Consider the following 19,967-nt stretch of genomic DNA (forward strand, 5'->3'; position numbering starts at 1 on the left):
GCACTTGACCGGGAGACCACACTTTGTTTCTTACTTCTCCAGGAGACAAGGTTTCCTCCCACAAGGGCACAATATCCCGAGGTAGACCTTCAGTCATCAACACTCCCAGCCCAATCTGCATCAGTATAAACCTCCACCTTCATGTGATTGTTGTTCTTGAAAAGTATACCCCTACCTGGGCATCTCTTCAAGTAGGCTAAGATTCTTTCTGCCGCAAGAAGATGTGTGGTTCTAGGAGAATGCATGTACTGGCTGACAACACTAACAGCATAAGTAATATCTGGCCGAGTGAGGCAGAGATATAGGAGCTTTCCTACCAGTTGCTGGAACATAACTTTGTCTTCAAGAAGCTCCCCACTCTCGGCACTAATCCTGTGATTCTGTTCAATTGGTGTATCTGCAGGCTTGACACCTAACTTTCCAGTTTCTGCCAACAGGTCTAGGACATATTTCCTCTGAGATATAAAGATCCCCTGTTTGGATCTAGCAACCTCAATACCCAAAAAATACCGGAGTACACCAAGGTCCTTCACCTCAAATTCTTGGTGAAGAAGCTGTTTAAGAGACTCAATCTCATGGCTATCATTCCCTGTGACCACAATATCAACAACATATACTGCCAACAGTGTCAAAGAGGACTCCACCCTCTTGACGAATAGGGTATGATCTGACTGGGCCTGTACATATCCAAACTTCACAAGTGCTAGTCTGAATCTATCGAACCAAGCCCTAGGTGACTGTTTCAAACCATACAAAGCCTTGTTGAGCCGGCAGACCTTCTTACCTACTTCTGCATCATAGAAGCTAGGAGGCAAACGCATGTAAACTTCTTCCTGCAGATCTCCATTCAGAAAGGCAATTTTCACGTCCATTTGGTATAAAGGCCAAGTGTGACTTGCTGCAAGGGACAAGAGAACTCGAATAGTAGTCATCTTGGCTACCGGTGCAAATGTCTCCAAAGATGTTCCTTTTGTGCCAGATGAGGATGTTGAATTAGTGTTCATGGCTACATGAGCAATGCCCTTTTTGTTTCTTAACTTCGCAGGAACCAAGTGGGGATGCAGTTTCCAACATGTCTCTTTTGTATGTTTGGGTTTCTTACAATGTTCACATACTACATCCTTCTTGTCTTCCTTCCTCCTGTCCTTCTCTGAATCACCCCCTGATTTGGGTGTAGCCGCTACAAAGGCTGATATGGGTTGCATCATAACCTTCCTTCTGGTTTCTTCACTATGTACAAATGAGTAAGCCTGAGAGAGAGTCACATTGTCTCTAGTCAAAATCTGCTGCCTCACAATATCATATTCTGAGTTCAGTCCCGCCAGGAACTCAAACACTCTGTTTGTCTCGATGTGTTTTCTATGGGTCTGAGCATCTTTGGGACTCTCCCACTCAAGAGTCTCTAAGTGATCAATCTCATGCCACAAGGACTTCAAGGTAGAGAAGTAGACTGATACCGGTTTCTCTCCTTGTTTAAGGGTGTTCACTTCACATTTCAATTCATATGCTCTTGCAACATTAAGGGGTTGGGAGTAAGTTTCTTTCATAACATCCCATATCTCCTTAGTTGTTTTTGCCCACAAATAATTCCGGGTAATATGAGGCTGCATAGAATTATACAACCATGTCATAACCAAGTAGTTTTCTTGCATCCACTTGGTATATGTCGGGTCTCCCTTGGAAGGTTCTTTCATATCTCCCAGGAGGTACCCTAATTTACCTCTTCCACCAATAGCCATCATGGCTGATTGGGCCCATTCCAAATAGTTTGATCCATCAAATTTTACGGTCGTAATCTGACCACCCATCTCAGAAATACCACCATAACTGATGTTCCCAAGACTGCCTTCTGCCTGAATTTTAGACTCCATTTCTGTCAAGTCTCAAAACAGTACTTGAATCACCTATCACAATCAAAACAGTATAGGCCTGATCTGTATTCTTAGTGTATGTGCACAAAACCGAAGTAATTCTGATCTGAAACCAACTAGCCAACACAGCAGTAGCTGTCCGTAGATCTCTAACCCCCTTAGAACTCTGAGAACAGCTTTAAAACAAAACTGATATGCTAGGGAAAGTTAGGGTTTTAATCAGTCCTGAAAGGAAGCAATTTAGTCGCACAGTCCAAACTATATAGATGAGTTTTCAGTAGGGTTTTAATCAGTCCTCAAAGGAAGCAATTCAGTCGCACAGTCCAAACTGTATAGATGAGCTTGCAGTAGGGTTAATAAGAAACCCTAGAATCTGATCGGATCTACCAATCAACTTAAGAGTAGCTCTAGGTAGATCACAGAGTTCAGTCAACCACTAGGGCTTGCCGCAGATCACTTTCAAACCCTAGAGTAGAGAGAAACACAGTTCGGTCCAGAGTTTGATGTAAAACCCTAGGAAATCGAAGAGAGAAAGAGCTAGAATGGTTCGGCCTTCCCCTCCAGATAGGTCCAACCTATCTTCTCTGAAAAAACTTCTATTAAAAAGTAACAACTTACAAGGAAAAAATAGTTCGCTGCCTTCTAGGGTTACCTGAACCCTAGTCTTCTCTGATCCTTCCTGACCACCAACACTCTGCAACCCTAGCAAGTTTCCAACAGCTGCTAGTACCTCTGGCGATCTCCAAGAATCAGTATGCGAACTCCTCCTTTTCAGCTTTCAGTCCTAGCAGATTCTCATGTGGTCGGCTGGTATTAGACTCACATGAAAAACCTTAACTTGGCTCTGATACCATGTAGGTTTTCAAGACTGCTATTCAGTCTTGATCACTAAGAGATTTTAGGTTCGATGAGAAGAGAAAGTGAAGATGATGTAGAAGAAAGAGTGATGGAAGAGCAATAGAACACAGATTTTGAGGAGAAGAACAGAATGTCAATATTCTGCCGCCGCCACTTTAAGTTAATATATATAGGTTATGCTAGTTACATGAAAGGACATATCTGCCCTTGGTGTTTACATCATAACTGCTAACAAATAACAACCAATATAAAACTGAAACTAGAAATAATAGAACAACAAAATAACCACAGCTGTGACTAGATACATTCTACCCTACGGACAGAGTGGTACCACAGCTGTGGGGCCCACATCAATGTTCTCTACAGATTCTAAAGGTAGAAAAGGGGACTCGCCAGCACTGCAGATAGATTTCACAGCACGAGAAACTTTCTTCCATATCAGCAGTTCATCTAACTGATGCCTTAACCACCAAACTGCAGCATTCCCACTTCTATATCAACCCCGGAAGATGCGTCCTAATGCTTTAATTATAGTTCTAATGTTAAAATGCCTAAAAATGTTGGTTATCTTTGACGCCTTTCAGTCATCTATTTCATCTGTTATATCCAAATTGTAGTTCACCCCAATTCCCAACAAGGGGATTATCTTATGTGGCTCTATTGATTTAGAATGCATAGGCAAAGGGGAGGACTTAAGGATCACTAAAAGTCTTCTTTCATGACTGTCAAGTGCCAAGCCCGTATTGCTTATGCAAATGTATTTACCAATCAACAAGGTCAACTATGCGAAATTATGCATTACCATAGAATAATTAGGACAACTGCTGGTCTATCCCCGCTTAAATAATTTCTGTAAGTTTCGTAAAGAATATATTTATTTTTCTTTATTTATAGAATTTTTATTGGTATTTCTTAAATTTGGAGGATAATAAGGAGTGGAAACTGGAAAGAAAATCGTGGATACATACAAAATAGATGTCAGAACTCAGAAAACCGATAGAGTAGAATTGCAGAGATAACACTAACCGGTTTGTTGTTCAATAACCCCGTCAGAACGACCAATCGAGAAAGCTTGCTCCGGAGAATCCGTAGATCTTATGATGAACTTGTCAGGGAACTCCTGCAGCTGCAACTGGTTGAACAGCTTGAAACCTCCCGAAGGGGTTATATTTTCCATTTTGTTTCTCTTTTTTCTTCGGATCCTTTGGATAAGTTTTGAGTCCAAGCTCTGCGATGGTTGATTAATGTGGATCGACTTGGATGAACTACAAAAAAGAAGAAGAAGAAGAAGAAGAAGAAGAAGAAGAAGAAATGGAGGGATGGGTGGTTATTCGTTAAGTCTTACTTAACTACTCGTCAAGCTTCTAAAAACAAGCATTAATGACTGATTAAGGACGCTGTTTTTCTAAATGACGTTAATAACCTCGGGATTTAAACTTTAACTTAGCTTAAACGGCCTAATTACAGCCTTAATCATAAGCTAATCATCTCTGTACCTATAGCTCGATTTCCTCCGTGGTTCTTCTTTACTTTTCCCTCATGTTGAGTTCCTTTTTGACTTAGTTAGGTTGAATTTAGTTGAAGGACGGATTAGGGTTAGAGTTGATTAATATGAACTTGACTTGACTTCATGTTGAATCAGGATTTAGGTAATCAGAGCCCAATATCTGTTTTTCAACCTGTTGTTGAATTGGCCAGTCAGACCGGTTAATCCATCGTCCGGACAGAATAATTCCGGGTCCATTTCACTAATAAATCATTTGTTTGTGAAAAATTATTGACTCGGTCAAAGACCAAATGACCCGGCCAGTTGAATTGCTGAACCATTGACCCCATAAATGAGGTTGCTTGTGTACCTCAAGTATTAATTCTCTTTTTTTCTGTTTTTGTATTTTTTTCATCGTATATAAGAATAAATTTTATTTGCTTCCCTCGTTTGTGTTTGACATAATATCTTTTTCTACAAATCTTTTGTTTATTTTAGTTTTTGTATTTTTCTTGTTTTTATATATTTATTAGTAGGGGATGAGTTATGTCATAATCATACAAGTAGAAACACTGACACATCAACATTTTAAAGAACCTGATCCATCAGTGAACTGGAAGCATAAATGATTTGGTCCAACCTTTTTTGATCGGGTTATAATCCTACACAAAAGTAGTGAAGTGTCACCTGAACAGGTTGAAATATAAAGGAAAAATACTTTTCCTTGAATTGCAACTATACCAGATAATTTGTGCAATTTAGGTTTAGAGCTAGAATCAGATTGGGTGGTTTTTGGGTTCTATTATATTTTCATTTCAACTTGATTGCATGTTCAAATTGAACCAGTAGCGTATCAAGGCCAAGTTCAATATTGCTCAACTCTCCATCTCAGTCCAAGCACAGAGCATAATCTGGAAACTCAACCCATTTAACTTATATTCCATCCCCTTTGCAGATCTCAAGGGAGCATATGTTTTTTACTGTTTGAACCATTTATATATGTGAAGATTCAGCAAGAACTAGATTTTTTTTATCAATAACAAGAAGTAGATTTTCTTTCTTTCTTTCTTTATGGCTATAATGTGATTTCTATTCCTATAAGGCTGTGTTTGGTTGCAATGCAAATAAATTTGCACTGATGCAAAACCATGGCAGTGCAAATAATTTGAGCGTAAATTCTAACCTATTTTTGTTTCAAATTTTATCATATTTTGTTTGATTGCAGTACAAATGAAGTAAATTCTTTTCCACAAGTAAAGAATAATCTTGCAGCTTTGTTGGCTTTATGTTGGTATTGGGCTTTTGATGGAGTGGGATCAAAGGTTTGCATTCTTTTTTATTATATGCTTGTTTCCTCTATTACTTGCATTGCAACTAATGTCTCCTGTGTTTCACAGTTTTTTGTTCTTCTGGAAATGGGAGCTACCCTATTTGTGGACATCATTATATGTGGAATTGCTCCAACTCATATCAGCCTCATCTTTCAACAAGCATGATGTGGCCAAACTCCCCATCATTTGTCAATGGCATGCATAATAATCTCCCTATGCAATTGCATGGACTTCCTAGAGCACCATCTCATATGCTGAACACAGTTCTACCAATACATCACCATGTTGGATCAGCACCAGTTGTAGAAGCTTGATGAAGAACGTGGCTATAGTCTTCAATTGCCTTCATTTAGAAAATTTAAACAATAAACTAAAATTGGATCAACACCATGCATAATAATCACCAATATAGAAGCTTGATGAAGAACGTGGTTGTAGTCTTCAATTGCAGCAAGGATCCAACCACTAGTTAATGCAGCGGACAAACTAGCGAACTTGGCAGGTCTCAAGCCAGCAGAAAGTGAGAATTCCAATCAGAACCAACCCACCAAGGAACCTACTTCAGAATGCCAAAATCATGAGGCCCTGAAGGTTCTTCAACAGGTCTAGGTTCTAAATGGTTAACTTGGTGGGGGTCTACCATATGTACCAACGCAAGAGGAGATTCTCTCTTTGAGAGAAGAAGAAGAAAGAAGAAACGGAGAAAAAAATAAACACTAAAATCTATGTATTGACAAGTATTTTATATGAGACCATAAACAAAAAAAGAATGTATATGACTTATTTCTAGAAAATCTTTGTTATAGGTTATAGTTAAACAAGTTATTGAACTTGTTACTTGGACAGATTATAGTTGAACAGGTTATTCAACCTATTATTTGGACAGGTTATGTGTTAATGAGACAAAGTGTCCAAAAAACATGGATTTGGGTCAAGAGGTAAAATTGGAAAGAGATGAAAAAAAATAGCAATTTACCCAGAAAAGTGGGTGTTACAAAAGAACATGGGAAAATAACAGATTTCATTTACCTGGATAAATCAAACAAAAAAAGAACATGGGTAAATGCACTTATACACAGGTAAGTGTTTACCTGGGTTGATTACCCAGGTAAATGTGTTTTCGAAAAAAAAACACGGTCTTATTGGGATCAAGATTTCCATACCTGTGAGTAGGGGTGGCAATTTTTCATCCAACCCGCTGAATCCACCCAACCCACCCATTTACTTGGCGGGTTGGAAATGGGTTGATCACTCATTGGGTCAATTTAAATGGGTTGAGTTGTGGATAACCATTGGATTAACCACTACAGATATAAGTATTAATTCCTTAGCATTTTTTTTAATTTTCTTCATTTAAATGAAATGATTTATAATTAATGTATTAATTATTGACTAAAATTAGCTTTGTCTTGAATCAACACACTTCACCCAAATCGACACAAATCCAAATCAATTTGATCCGAGTCTGGACTAACTCAACTTGATCTAAATAAGAAAAGACCCGATTACCTTGATTCGGTTCATTTGGGGCAGTCAACCTGGTCCGAACCCAACCCGACCTGGTACAAATAAATCTGAGTCAACCCGAATTTGAAACGAGCCCAGGCAGGATGACTCAACACCCTGCCCCAAATGAAGATTAGAATGAATACAATCAAAGATCCCAAGTCTGCTCCATAGAGGCTTGGATCAAAACCGTCGTCTCTCAAATCTGTCCAAAGAACCTTTCCAACAAACACCGATATGAAGAGAAAAAAATGAAAACTCACATCCATAGATGTGAGAGAGAAACCCTCCTGCCAAGAGAGGTACCTTCACGTAAAGAGAAACCCTCCCGCTGAGAGAGAGACCCACACGCAAAACGAAACTCTCCCGCAGAGAGAGAAACCCTCCCCACTTCAAAGCAATATCTAAGCGGAGATCATTTCCCTATACATGAGTCGGACTCAAAACTGATTGGTATTCCTTTTTTTTGGTCTTTCATAGTTTCCTTCATTTTGTTTCTTCACTTAGGTATCGTTTGGTTCGTGGTAATAGGCCATTCTGATTCCAATTATTTGGTTGGGCAGAATAGAAATCTCATTCCAATTCTTGGTGTGGTGGAATGGCATTCCTCCATTTTAGGGGATGGTCATTCCCCTTGGAAGTGAAATCTCATTCCAATCATTGTTTGAACTAAACAAATTATGGGAATAGACCATTCCCATTTCGATTCCAAAGGACTTCAACTCCAATTCCAATTCCAATTTCAAAATTTCTTTTACAACGCCTATAGTTTGATACGTCATTGTTATCCAGTTATCTGTTTTACCCTTTTCTTTTGATAGACTGTGCTTATATAGTTGTATATGTTTTATATAATTTTTTGTTAGGCTTGAAGAGTATGATTATAAATACAAAAAATTTGAAATACTATATATATGTTACTGCATATATACCCTTCCGAATTGAAGATCCAGTGAATATAAAATACAAGGTTTTGCAATCTAAATATTTATATATATTTTTAATGTGAAATTGTGAGTCTCGAGGGTTTGGAGGTTTAAATTGGTCCAGGGATAATTACGAGGATTTTGATTGATTGGTGGCAGTGGAATGTTTAAAATGTTGTATGTTATGATTTTTGATCAGTAAATAGAACACCAGGTCACCAAATGTAAGTCATAGCTGTCCTCAATGCTTAGCTTAATGCCAACGTTAATGGTTTTGTCTTCAATTCTTCACCATTTCCCTGTTTTTTTTTTTTTTTTTTTTTTTTTTTTTGTAATGACCATTTCCCTGGTATACGAACAAACAAAAGAAAAAATATCTTTAAAAAACTAGTAATTAAGCACGTATTGCATGTATGAAATTTTTTTTTTCATATTAATTACTTGATTTTTAGATATATCATAGTAGCCCGGCCCGCACCCCAGTCAGGCTTGATCATGTAATTAGGTCTACGGGCCTGACCTTGGGCCTAACACAATAAGCCCAACTGTGTTACGGGTCGGGCTCGGGATTTGTCAAAAAAGCCCGGCCAAGCCCAACTCAGCATTATATATTTTATAAAATACATAATATGTATTTTATATATTATATAAAATATACAAATAATATAATATTTATTGAAATATATATATTTATAACTTAATATATACATTTTTTTATTTGTTTCTTTATAATTTCTCTCTCTCTCTCTCTCTCTATTCAGCCGCTTTAGTAGTAGTAACAGCATGGGCTAAATTTCAGGCCCGGGCTTCGGGCTTTTTATGAGGGCCGGGCTCGGGCCCAAGTTGTAGGCTCAATGGTCGGGTCGGGCTCGGGTTTGGGCCTTAGAAAAATCTGTTAATACAGAGTAAAAGCCCGGCCCGGCCCGACCCATGAGCAGGTTCATTGACCCATTATTTAGATAAGAAAATAGCTTTGCTTTTGGATCAGTTTTAAATTATATATTCCATCAACATTATATAAATAGTTTTTACTTATCACACTTAATTTTTCTTTGACATAATTAATATATAATTTTTTATATATTCATTTGATTATTTGTATTTTTTATTACTTTTTAAATATTTATTATTTAGCTATCATATCATCGATTAATCCATTTGACCTAAACCACTAACCCATGGCCCCAAAAAAAGTTCGGTTTCTAGGTTGACATTAAATTTTGTATTACATTTCCATTATTGATAAAATTATATTTTATGTATAATATTTATTTTTATTCAATATAATGAAAGTATAATACTATAGATGTACCCAATATTTTATTTTTTTTATAGATATATAACATTATATCTTATGTATAACATTTATTTTTGTGATTCTTTGTATTTTTATTTTTAAAAATTTTATTATTTAACTATGACATCATTTCATTTCTAGGTTGATTTTAATTTTGACATTCTGTTTTCATCATTTATAAAAATACTTCTTACGTTTCATACTTATTTTTGTTCAGTATAATGAATAGAAAAATATTAGTCACGTGCCCAATTCTTTTTATTTTTTATTATGTATTTGATATTCTATATTTTATTATTATGGTATTATTTATTAACGCATTTAACCCCAAATGGTTGAATTGCTTACCCATCGACGAGAGGGAAGAAAATTATTTTATTTTTAAATTATTTTTCCAAATATTTATTTTTATATTATTAAAATTAATGTTGTTGATTTAATTAGTAGAATTTAATGATGAGAAAAATATATCTTAAATATAGGATTTAATGGGAGAATATACCTTAGATATGAAATTTAATGAGAGATAATAGAAAAATAGTTTTATCGTCAATGTTTTCAACCTGTTGTTGACCTGGCTGATTGAACCATTCGAGCCATCACCCGACCTTGATCTTGGGTTTAGTTCTGTTGAAACTCCCCATTTCAATTAAAAACCGTCTAACCCGGGTGGTCCAACCATTACCCCGTCCGACCCAATAACCAAGTTACAGGTTGCACACTTAATTACGTGCAAAATTTTGGAAGCCATGACTTTGCATTTTCGATGTCTGATTGGAGTTTTTTTTTTTTTTTTGTAACTTTTCAAGATCTATACATCCCAAGGGCCTTAGGTGCCTTGCCTTGCTATTTTTGCAAAAAAACCCTTTTTTGTCCCCAAATTGAAATTTTTATATTTTTATAAATAAAAAATTAAAATCTGAATTAAAAAACATAAATAAATGTAACACAATACATATATTATATGTAATGTATGTAAAGCATAAATATAAAATATATGTAAAACATAACTATAGTATATGTAAAACATAACTATAGTATATGTAAAACATAATTATACTATCTATTGATAAAATATGTATTTTTACATACACACATATAGTGTTGACGCAAAGCGATTTGACTTGTTTAACCTTGATAGTCAAATCGGTGACATGTGACTTAAAGGCAAAAGTGGGTCAGCCTCTGGGTTGGTTTTTAAAACATTATTTATCATACTGATTATTGTTTAATATGTCAAATATATGATGTTAAAAACGTTTTCATTTTTTAATTTCTATATTTTTTGCATTTTATATATTTTTGAATTTTATTATTTAATTGTGGCAACATGGATTGACCCATTTGACCCAAATGGTTTAATTTCTTACCATCACCTAGATGAAAACATATTGTTTTTCTAGATAGATATTGAAATTATTAATTTATTATGTATGAATTTAATTATATAATTTAATGATGAGAAAAAACAAAAAAGCCTTAAATATATGATTCAATTAAGGTGAATGCAAATTAATACCTTAAGTGTTGGATTTAATGAGAGAGAATTGAATGCATTGAATATCTTAAAATTACCTCTTTTCAACTCATTTAATATCAATAACCAACTATCCTATTTACCCTCATTTTTTATCAATAAATGTAAATACAGAGGGGTAAGTTTTTTCCTAAAAAAAATCTAGAAATAATATTTATTTTTATATTATTAAAATTAAAACTGTGTTTTTTATACTTTTGTGCTTTAAAAAATATGAAAGTATTTTTTAAAACACTATCCAAATGTGTTCTAAATCCATTTAGTGAAATTCAATGTTTGTTTGGATAATTTGGTAATTTAGTCACTATATTAGCTGATTTTAACGGAGGAATCTATTTGTGACGTTGTCATAAAAACTTGGGTTTCTAGAATATAAGGGCAATTTTTTGCCCATAATATCAATTAAAAATAATATTTTTATAAAATAACTAAAATAAGATAGCCTTTTGAGAAAAATATCAACAAAGAACAGACATTGTTCATCATCTTCCACCATGAGAGAATCTCATCGTTAAAAGCTCCCTCGTAGTTGATGCCCATGACTTTGGAATTGAAAGAAGGCCGAACTCCCGAGCATACAAATCAAGAAACTCTTGTTTTACGGGAGATGGCATGGAAAATCTGAGAATTCATAGGTAAGCTTCGGTGTCTGGAGCTTGGTAGTCTCTAAAGTTTGCGTCCAAACTCTACTAATTCCTCCCTTGGATTCGAAGACGATCAGACGGAAACCCTTCTCCAAAGTATGATAACCGGAAATGCTCTTCACATCCCAGAAAGCAGACCGACGGCCATGTCTAAGTCTCCATCTCCAAGGACTCACAGAACTTCCACAATCCGCAATGCTTGTTGTAGGATCATAAGATTCCGGCCATATATTCTATCATTTTTCCTTATGAATCCATTGCTCCTTTCATTGCTCTTCCTTCTCTCGTCCGCCCATTCCTTTCATTCCTCTTCTCTTGTCCGCCCATGTCGGTGTGCAAAACGAACGGGATTTGCTGGATTCACTGGTTTCATTGTTCCTCCATTTGCTTCCACAAACAACCTTCTTTTGTACGTTACAAAGCCGAAGAAGACCAGAAGAGTATCCACTGCCCTTTCTTGACATTTTTTTAAAAAAGTTATCCTATTTTAATTATTTTATAAAAATATTATTTTTTATTGATATTGAGTGCAAAAAGTTGCGAAACCGTAAAAAAAAACTTTAACGGAGGCAATCAATATGCGGTTGCAAGTGGCTGTTCGGAGGTAATTGCCAATTTGCCATTATCCAAAAAAGAGAAGTGGACCCACAAAATAACTATATAACTGCTCTACGGTACTCCTTGAGTCACTACTCACTAGATGATCATCAGACAAAGAGAGCGACTCTGAGTTTTGACTGAGGTGTGAACGAGTGTTTCTCGGAGTTCTTCTTCATCCGTCGTCGGCATCTGACTTCAAAAGAAGGAAAAAGGGCAAAGGACACATGTCGGGAACCCATCTCTCGCCATACCCTCCTCTCTTTCGTCACTCAGATGATTCTCTTCAACCGACACTGGACTCGGATCTTCTCCCACAAATTGATTTCCATCTTCTGGATCTCGACAAACTTACAGAAGTTTGTAGAGATTGGGGCGTCTTTCGGTTGGTCAACCATGGAATCCCCGCCGATCTCTCAAACCGATTGCAAGACCAAGCAAAGAAACTTTTCTCTCTCCCCGTCGAATCCAAACAAGCCCTGTTCAATAGCCCTCCCATGGCTTACTTTTGGGGCACCCCTGCCCTTACTCCTAGTGGGGTGGCTATCACACAAAGCGCCCAAAACCTCTACCAGCTCGAAGGGCTCTTTGTGCTTTTGAATCAGCTACCGCAACTTCAAGGAGATGATCCCACTTTGAGATCTTTCAGGTATTCCCTCTCTCTCTCTCTCTCTCTGCTCAGTATGGATCAAACCCTAAAGTTATAATAGCTCCATTGAGTTGAAAAAAAAAAAAAGCAATAGACCATAGTTTGTCGAGTTGGGTCTACAACTACAAGCTCACTGTCTAAGACAATTCTGCACTAACTTCAATGTAAACAACTAGATTTCCAGTTTTCCACCATGATTGCTGATAAAAATCACTGTTTATCATCTTGGCCTGTTTCAACAGGTTGCTACTAGAGGAATACGGGCAACACATGGCCCGACTAGCCAGGAGCATATTCAATGTTGTAATGAGGAACCTCGGCTTGGACCCTTCATTGTCCGAAACTTACTTGTCGGAATCTACAGGAGTAGTACGACTCTACCGCTACACACATTGCCGGGATGCAAACCAAATATCCGGCATGGAAGCCCACACCGATAGCTCCGTCCTTTCCATATTGAATGAGGATGAGGTGGGAGGTTTAGAAGTGTACAAAGACGACAGATGGATCCAAGTTAGACCCATCACCAACACGCTTATTGTCAACCTGGGCGACATGATGCAGGTGGGCAACATTGATCCTTGATGATTTGTATCGCTTCTCTCGTAATCTTTTTTTTTTTCACAACAACTTGTATTGAAATGGAGTATTATAATGTGTAGGCTATGAGCAATGATGAATACAAGAGTGTGAAACATAGAGTGCTAGTGAAGAAAGGGGAGGACAGGATGTCGATCTGCTATTTTGTGTTCCCAATGGACGATGGAGTGATTCAGAGCACAAATTACAGGCCGTTTACTTACAAGATGTTCCGAACCCAGGTTCAGGAAGACATAAAGGCCACCGGTTCCAAGGTTGGGCTCCAACGATTCATGCATACGGAGCCTCAAATAAGGAGTTCAGCCCCCACCCCCAACCCTGGGGCCCAACGTTAAAAACTTTATACTGTTGTTTTTTGTAACAAAGGTTCGGATATCGGATGCAACGGGAATCGAACCCGGGTCTGTACCGTGGCAGGGTACTATTCTACCACTAGACCACTGGTGCTTGTTGAATTTCAATATGCATAGAATTTTACAAGAAGTTACTTTGCTCTTGGAGAGTGAACCAGCTACTAAGCCATCATTCAACTCAGTAGGCCAGGCCCATAAGACTGACTACCAATTCTAACGAATCCATGGGTAAACCAATAGCAATCAAATTCAAATTGGCATATGGTATCAACAGAAAAACGAATGACAATCAAGAGACCAGATGATTGAGACTTGAGACCCGAGACATCCCAATCTCCTTCCCAGGTGGGACCGTGGGAGGGATCGATTGAAAAGAGAGGAAGAACATTAGATCAAAACATGACTCCCTATGGTTGTACTTGTACATTAGCTTCTCCACCATTTCCATCTCAACACAAACAACAGAACAAATACAAGCCGATACAGCCGATCAAAAGATAATAGAAAGTAATGAAATAATTACTTTTTGAACACTGTCGCAAGCTCACCCTTCTCCTGCATGGAGGAGAGGATATCACACCCTCCAATCAATTCCCCATTAACAAACACCTGAGGGAACGTTGGCCAGTTGCTGTACCTCTTCAGCGTCTCCCTCAACCCATAATTGTATTCTTCATCGAGAACGTCCACGCTCTCGAAATCAACCCCTTCACTTTCCAATATTCCGACCACCCTCTGCGAGAACCCACAGAGTGGAGCACTTCTTGATCCCTTGATGAAAGCCACCACCTTGTTCTCTTTCACCAGACGGTCGATCAACTCCTCCAATGGGACAGTCAGCTGCACATGGCGGCCCGGTGTCAAACGGAGATCAGGTTTCTTCTTCTGCTGAGGCTGCCGAACCCAGGTGGTGTTGCCCGATTGGTTCCCTGGTGGAACCTTGCCAGTAGCTCCTATGTACTCTTCCAACCATGATTTCCAAGCTTGGGTTAGAGAAGTTCGATTAGGTTCATCCACCACTCCCACCTACGGACTCAAAGCTATTGTTAATTAGTGTCACGCCTATCTTCTGGTCTCACATTCTGGTGCATGTTTAGATTAAGATGGTTAGCCTTAATCGTCCACCTGCACCATAGATCAGCCATCCAAATGCATCTAAGTTCAAAGGAATTGACGACAGATTTTATGAAAAGCATGGATCTAAAGATGAATTATCGGGCAGTCAAAGATGCTCGAATCTCTCAGAATATCATACCAAGGAAATAACTTTGGCTATTCCTATTTGGGAGGGCTTGGCTTCATAGATTGATTCAGCTGCTCTGAGCTATTGAAAGAGGCACTAATGTCGTCTGTCTCGGTTCTCTGGGTAGACTGGGTTTACAATCCCAATTCCCTGCTGTAGGGACTATAATGCCACAATAATACAATGTCAATCAATGAGATTTAAAGTTCCGATCCGACGGTGTTCTGTTCTGTAGCCCACTTGTGTATAGCAAAAAAAGAGCCGCAGGGGCAGGGTATTCAAGTAACAACAAATTACATATAGAAAAATTATAGCAAAGGGGAGGGCGAAACCGATTACCTTGACAGAGTAGCAGAGATCCGGAACCGATTTCCGGTGGGAGAGAACGCTGGCCGCTATGCTTCGCGATATTCCAATGAACTGTAAGTCGTTGTTCTTGTCATAAACGGCGTACACGCCAGAATCTGATGGGAACTTACTTGCGAGTTCGTCTGCTTCTCCGGGGACGGGAACGAGCTCGGCGTCTGCGAGTTTCTTCAGAGAAGATACGACGACGAGCGCGAAAAGTCTCCTGCTCTTGTTTTTGGGGTTTGAGGAGATGGAAGGAAACGAGGTGGAGTGACTGCGATGTAAAAATAAGGGTTTATGAGGGGTAATTTCGAGAGGATGAGAAGACAATACACGAACGGAAGATGAACTCTGAATCGTCGAGAAGCTGATTGCGGCCATTTTCTTTTCTTGATGCTCAAATTTGATAAGGATTGCGATGAACGAATACGTGAAACAGAGGGGGTGGGTGGGGGAGAAGGGAAGACTTGACGATAATAGTCTGGATATTTCTATTTGCTGAGCTTTTCAAGATCCCGAAATGACGATAATAGTCACTCTTTTGCAGTTGAATTACATGAATCCCCGCAATATAATATAATATAATAAACGATATCTGCTTATCCGGTATCTAGTCCGATTAAACCGATCCGAAATTGAAATATTCAATCATTTTATAACCAGATCAGTAGTGAATTAGTGATCAACGCAAATCTTACCCGGTTTACCACCAATCTCATCCGCCCCTACATCATGTACAAGGATGGCAATTTCCATCCTACCCGGCGGTTATCCGCCCCTACCCTCCCAGATCCAATGGGTTTCTGTTGGTTGGCTTTGCCGTTTTGGGGCGGTGACGGGTTTTGGGGAATTTACATTTATGTGGGTATGGGATAGGATATGATATTAAAACTAAAAGCATATATTTTATTGGAAGCGTCCAAGCAATTGGTTTCATTTCACTTTAAAATCGTTATTGGGCCAAAAATTATTAACTTGATCAGTGAATCGTTGATCCAAGCTATTGAACCGTCAATCCATTGGCCCAGATAATAGTTTTTAAAACTTTGTGTTGAGGTATTATAAATCGCAGCTTATAATTTTTCATTTCTCCTAGATTTCTATAAGTGGGGAAACTAATATTGATATTTATAGTCTTAGGCTATCATACCTTATCCAATTTAATTTGGAACCCAACCCAAACCAAGGTTGAAAATAGGAGCATCATTAATAACTTTCTTTGCAGTGGGAGGGTTTCTCTCTCTACGTGAGGGTCTCTCTTTTTGTGGGAGGGTTTTTCTCTCACATCTATGGATGTGAATTTTCATTTATTTTTCTTCATATCGGTGCTTGTTGGAGAGGTTCTTCGGATAGATTAACGACAATTTTGATCCAGGCATATGGAGCAGACTTGGGATCTTTGGTTCTATTCATTATAATCTTCGTTTTCCTTTTGCTATTTTTCTTATTTCTGTTGGGCCTTGGTCGAATTTGTGTATGGTGTGCCTTTAGGGCCTGTCATGGGTATCCATTTGTTTTGTAATGATGTTACCGTTCCTAGCAAGTCTTTTTTTGATGCTCTTCGAGTTCTCTCCGATGGCGTTCATGCTCGAACTGTTTCAGTTTTTATAACGACATGGATGGGTGGTTTTTTTGCACATCTTACGTCCTTACAGTTACAAGTTACAACTTCTTTTGTGCACTTTTTGGCTTTCTATGGGGCCCATTCCTAGAATGTTTGGACAGTGGAGCGTTAGGGAGAGTTTTGTAATAGGAGGCGATCTTGGGCCTCTCCTGCTTTCACGTTTTCAGTATTGCCATGGATTGGGTGCCATGGTACCTGTTTTCTCTATACCCCTTGAGGGTTTTGTGTAGTTGATCTAAACCCATTTGGAAAGGAGACACTTGCTGTCTTCCTCTCTGTTGGAGGCATTTAGCCAACCTTTTTGGTGTTTCTTAAATTTGCGTAAGTTGTAGAGATTTCTCAAGTCATTTTTCTCTCGGTGCTCGTGGTTACTTGCTTTTGTCTCAACATGTTTTGCTGTTAATTTTTATACTTTGTAACCTGAGCATTTATGAATGAGCTTGCCTTTAGACGTCAAACAAAAAAAAAAAAAACAAACAAAGATTGAAAATAAGAGCAAATCATATGTGGTAAACAGAACTAAAAATTCCAATTTAGTGACGATAGGCCATCCATGAAAGATATTCTATGGAACTTGAAGTATGCATTGTTATGTTTTTTGATTGTCACAAATTATAAATGCTACTTTGAAAATTTAAAGAAGAATGAAGGATAAAATAAATAATTTGTTCTTTGTGCCAATAATAACTAACACAATGTCAATTGTGGGATGCTTTTAGCCATTTTGCAAACAATGTGGATACATTTAATCAATTCCTTAAAACTTGGGGAGTAGTTGAAGCGATTTCCCCCCTTTTTTTTGTTTTGTGGATCTGGATATAACCATTTCATGGTGGATCTATGGAGTTCAAATCAGCCCCCCACCAGATTGCCCCCCACAACGTCCCACAACACATTCCTGCCATGTATTGTGAACATCTCCTGATGATGATATCATCATTTCTAGTATCACATCGGGAGATGTTCCAAATACACGACTTGAATGTGCTGTGGGACATTGTGAGGGCAATCTTGTGGGGGCTGATTTGCTCTCAAATCTATGCAAGAAGTGTCGATTGCCTCAGCTGTTAAAAGCCGGATGGATGCAGTAGCTAGTTTTGAGTTTGGCTTTGGCAAGGCAAGCCCGTGCTCACACTATTCCAACACCTTTTTGTAGCTTTGCATTGGGAATATCTATCCATCAAGTAAAGGACATAAGTAGGGAAATATTCCCAATGCAAGGCTGTAAAGGTTGCTCTAATGGGCTTTGCCTTGATTGAAGTCGGAATGGCTAGTTCTTGACTTGGGATTAATTCCCACCTTCCTTCCTCCTAACCCTCCAAACGGTCTGTTTCAATTGTTAACGGGTACATAACTACTACAATCTATTGTAATATCTAAATCCAATTGTACCTATTGTTTGAATCCCATATTCAACAATTACAACTAGGGATGCAAAAGCATTGGATCAGATTCGAATCAGAGTATATTCGAATCCGATAGGATCTAATAGGACTTTTATCTAAATTTGAATCCTATCAGATTTTTGGATTTGATTTGATCTGACTTATTTTCTTTAAAAATCAATAAATTATTAAAAGAAAAAATAAATATATCAATTTAAATAAAAAAACAAAAAAAATATAAGTATTTTTTAATTATTTTCATCATATATGCATGTTTTTTTTTATAAAAAACTAAATAATATAACAAATTTATAAAAAATACAATATAAATAATATATTTATAATTAAACAAATAACATATATATATATATATTTATAAATATATAACACATTGGATCGGATCTTCTCATATTAGATAGGAGGTGATCCGAATTCGATCAAATAGGATTGGATTAGATCATGATCCAATTCATTTGTACCCCTAATTACAACCTATATTCACTTGTTAAAAAATTATAATTAACCCATGTTTTGACCATTGTAAACCAACCAAGGTTTTAAAAATCGACCCAGAAACGGAACCATTATGGGCACTGTTTTTCGGTTCAGTAGTTCAACCATCCGGGTTGAACAGTTCGACCCGTGGTGTCATAAATAAATTAAAAAACAACATATGAAAAAATAAAAATATCTAAATATAAAAATAATAAAATATAGAAAATACAAAAAAAATACGAATGGCCAATGCCCAACAGAGTTCACGAATATCACACAATCTCTTCCACTCAATCATCCTAGAAGCCCAACACCTGGTTGTCCAGTCAATAGTCTTCTATGACCAAAATCTTCTGATAGCATCCTTCTCCACTGGGCCAACTTGTTCACCATCCTTGTTAATGAACATCCATTTCTTGAGTGGTTCCATGAAAGCAGTTAAAAGCTAGCAAATTCAATTGCAAAGGAATAGAGGTCCTCTCCGGAGCTTCATGAGAAACTGTTAGAAGATCTACAACTAACACACACCCACTGACTAAGACACAACCTCGGATTCTGTAGTGGCTCAACATCAAAATTGAAAAATAGGGAATGCCTCAACCTCAAATTTTGCAGTGGCTTTCGACTCCAATGGAGTGGTCATCAGTGCAAATGGTGATTCAATTCCTTAAAAAATCATAGTATTGCAAAAAAAAAAAGAGAGTTAATTAAAAAAAATCATTGAAATGGCTAAATGAGAGATAAAAACTAAAATTTAAAGTTCTGAACTGAACAATGGTGGTTCTGAACTAAACATTGGTCGCCGGCTCACTTGGTTACCTGAAAAATCACAGTGGTTGCTGGCAGTCGCAGTGAAGATAGTTGCTGGAGGTTGGAGTCCACAATGGTTGCCGGCAACCGCAGCAAAGATAGCCGCCGGAGCCGTTCCTTTCAAGATGTGGTTGAGAAAGAGTGAAAGACTCGAAAGTTGAAGCTTTAGTCGCTTGCATGTGCTTGCTCGGATTATGGGAAGGGTGGTGCCGGTGTATCACCACTGTCGTCTTCGGTGAACTCCTGAAGGCTTTTGGTTTTGGATTTGGCAAAACAAAACCCTAAGAGGCTAAGACTTTTGAAGGTAAGAAGGTTAGATATTAGGATATATTTGGCATTTTATTTTTATTTTAAAATAAAAACCAAATTTATAAAATACCGAACTGCTAGCTGTTGACCAGGTTGAA

General features: G+C 37.7%; 3 protein-coding genes across 6 annotated transcripts in view; 1 reads left to right on the forward strand and 2 right to left on the reverse strand.

Moving 5' to 3' along the window:
• SAC8 (SAC domain-containing protein 8) overlaps window positions 1-4,243 on the reverse strand; it is a 34,201-nt gene extending 29,958 nt beyond the window's left edge. For 3 of the 4 annotated variants that reach the window (XM_088897762.1, XM_010255470.3, XM_019197317.2), the window contains exon 1: window positions 3,756-3,994. In XM_088897762.1, coding sequence (XP_088753888.1) covers window positions 3,756-3,906 — 151 coding nt within the window. In that variant the 5' untranslated portion in view covers window positions 3,907-3,994. Of the gene's footprint in view, window positions 1-3,755; window positions 3,995-4,225 lie in introns of those variants that run through there. The other variant, XM_088897761.1, reaches the window with a different exon arrangement.
• A 7,011-nt stretch (window positions 4,244-11,254) lies between these two features.
• Window positions 11,255-14,181, forward strand: LOC104594921 (2-oxoglutarate (2OG) and Fe(II)-dependent oxygenase superfamily protein). Its single transcript, XM_010255472.3, has 3 exons — window positions 11,255-12,702; window positions 12,945-13,266; window positions 13,365-14,181. Exons 1-3 carry the CDS (start codon window positions 12,281-12,283, stop codon window positions 13,635-13,637), a joined length of 1,017 nt encoding a protein of 338 aa, XP_010253774.1. The 5' UTR covers window positions 11,255-12,280; the 3' UTR covers window positions 13,638-14,181.
• CXIP2 (CAX-interacting protein 2) lies at window positions 13,885-15,720 on the reverse strand. The gene is made up of 2 exons (XM_010255471.3): window positions 15,238-15,720; window positions 13,885-14,681 (listed from the first exon to the last, which is right to left on the reverse strand). The coding sequence occupies exons 1-2, from the start codon at window positions 15,625-15,627 to the stop codon at window positions 14,175-14,177; spliced, it is 897 nt and encodes a 298-aa protein (XP_010253773.1). The 5' UTR covers window positions 15,628-15,720; the 3' UTR covers window positions 13,885-14,174.
• Between the last annotated feature and the right edge of the window lie 4,247 nt (window positions 15,721-19,967).

Source organism: Nelumbo nucifera, chromosome 2, assembly GCF_055504915.1.
Source record: "Nelumbo nucifera cultivar China Antique chromosome 2, China Antique-T2T, whole genome shotgun sequence".
In the NCBI taxonomy this organism is placed as follows: Eukaryota; Viridiplantae; Streptophyta; class Magnoliopsida; order Proteales; family Nelumbonaceae; genus Nelumbo; species Nelumbo nucifera.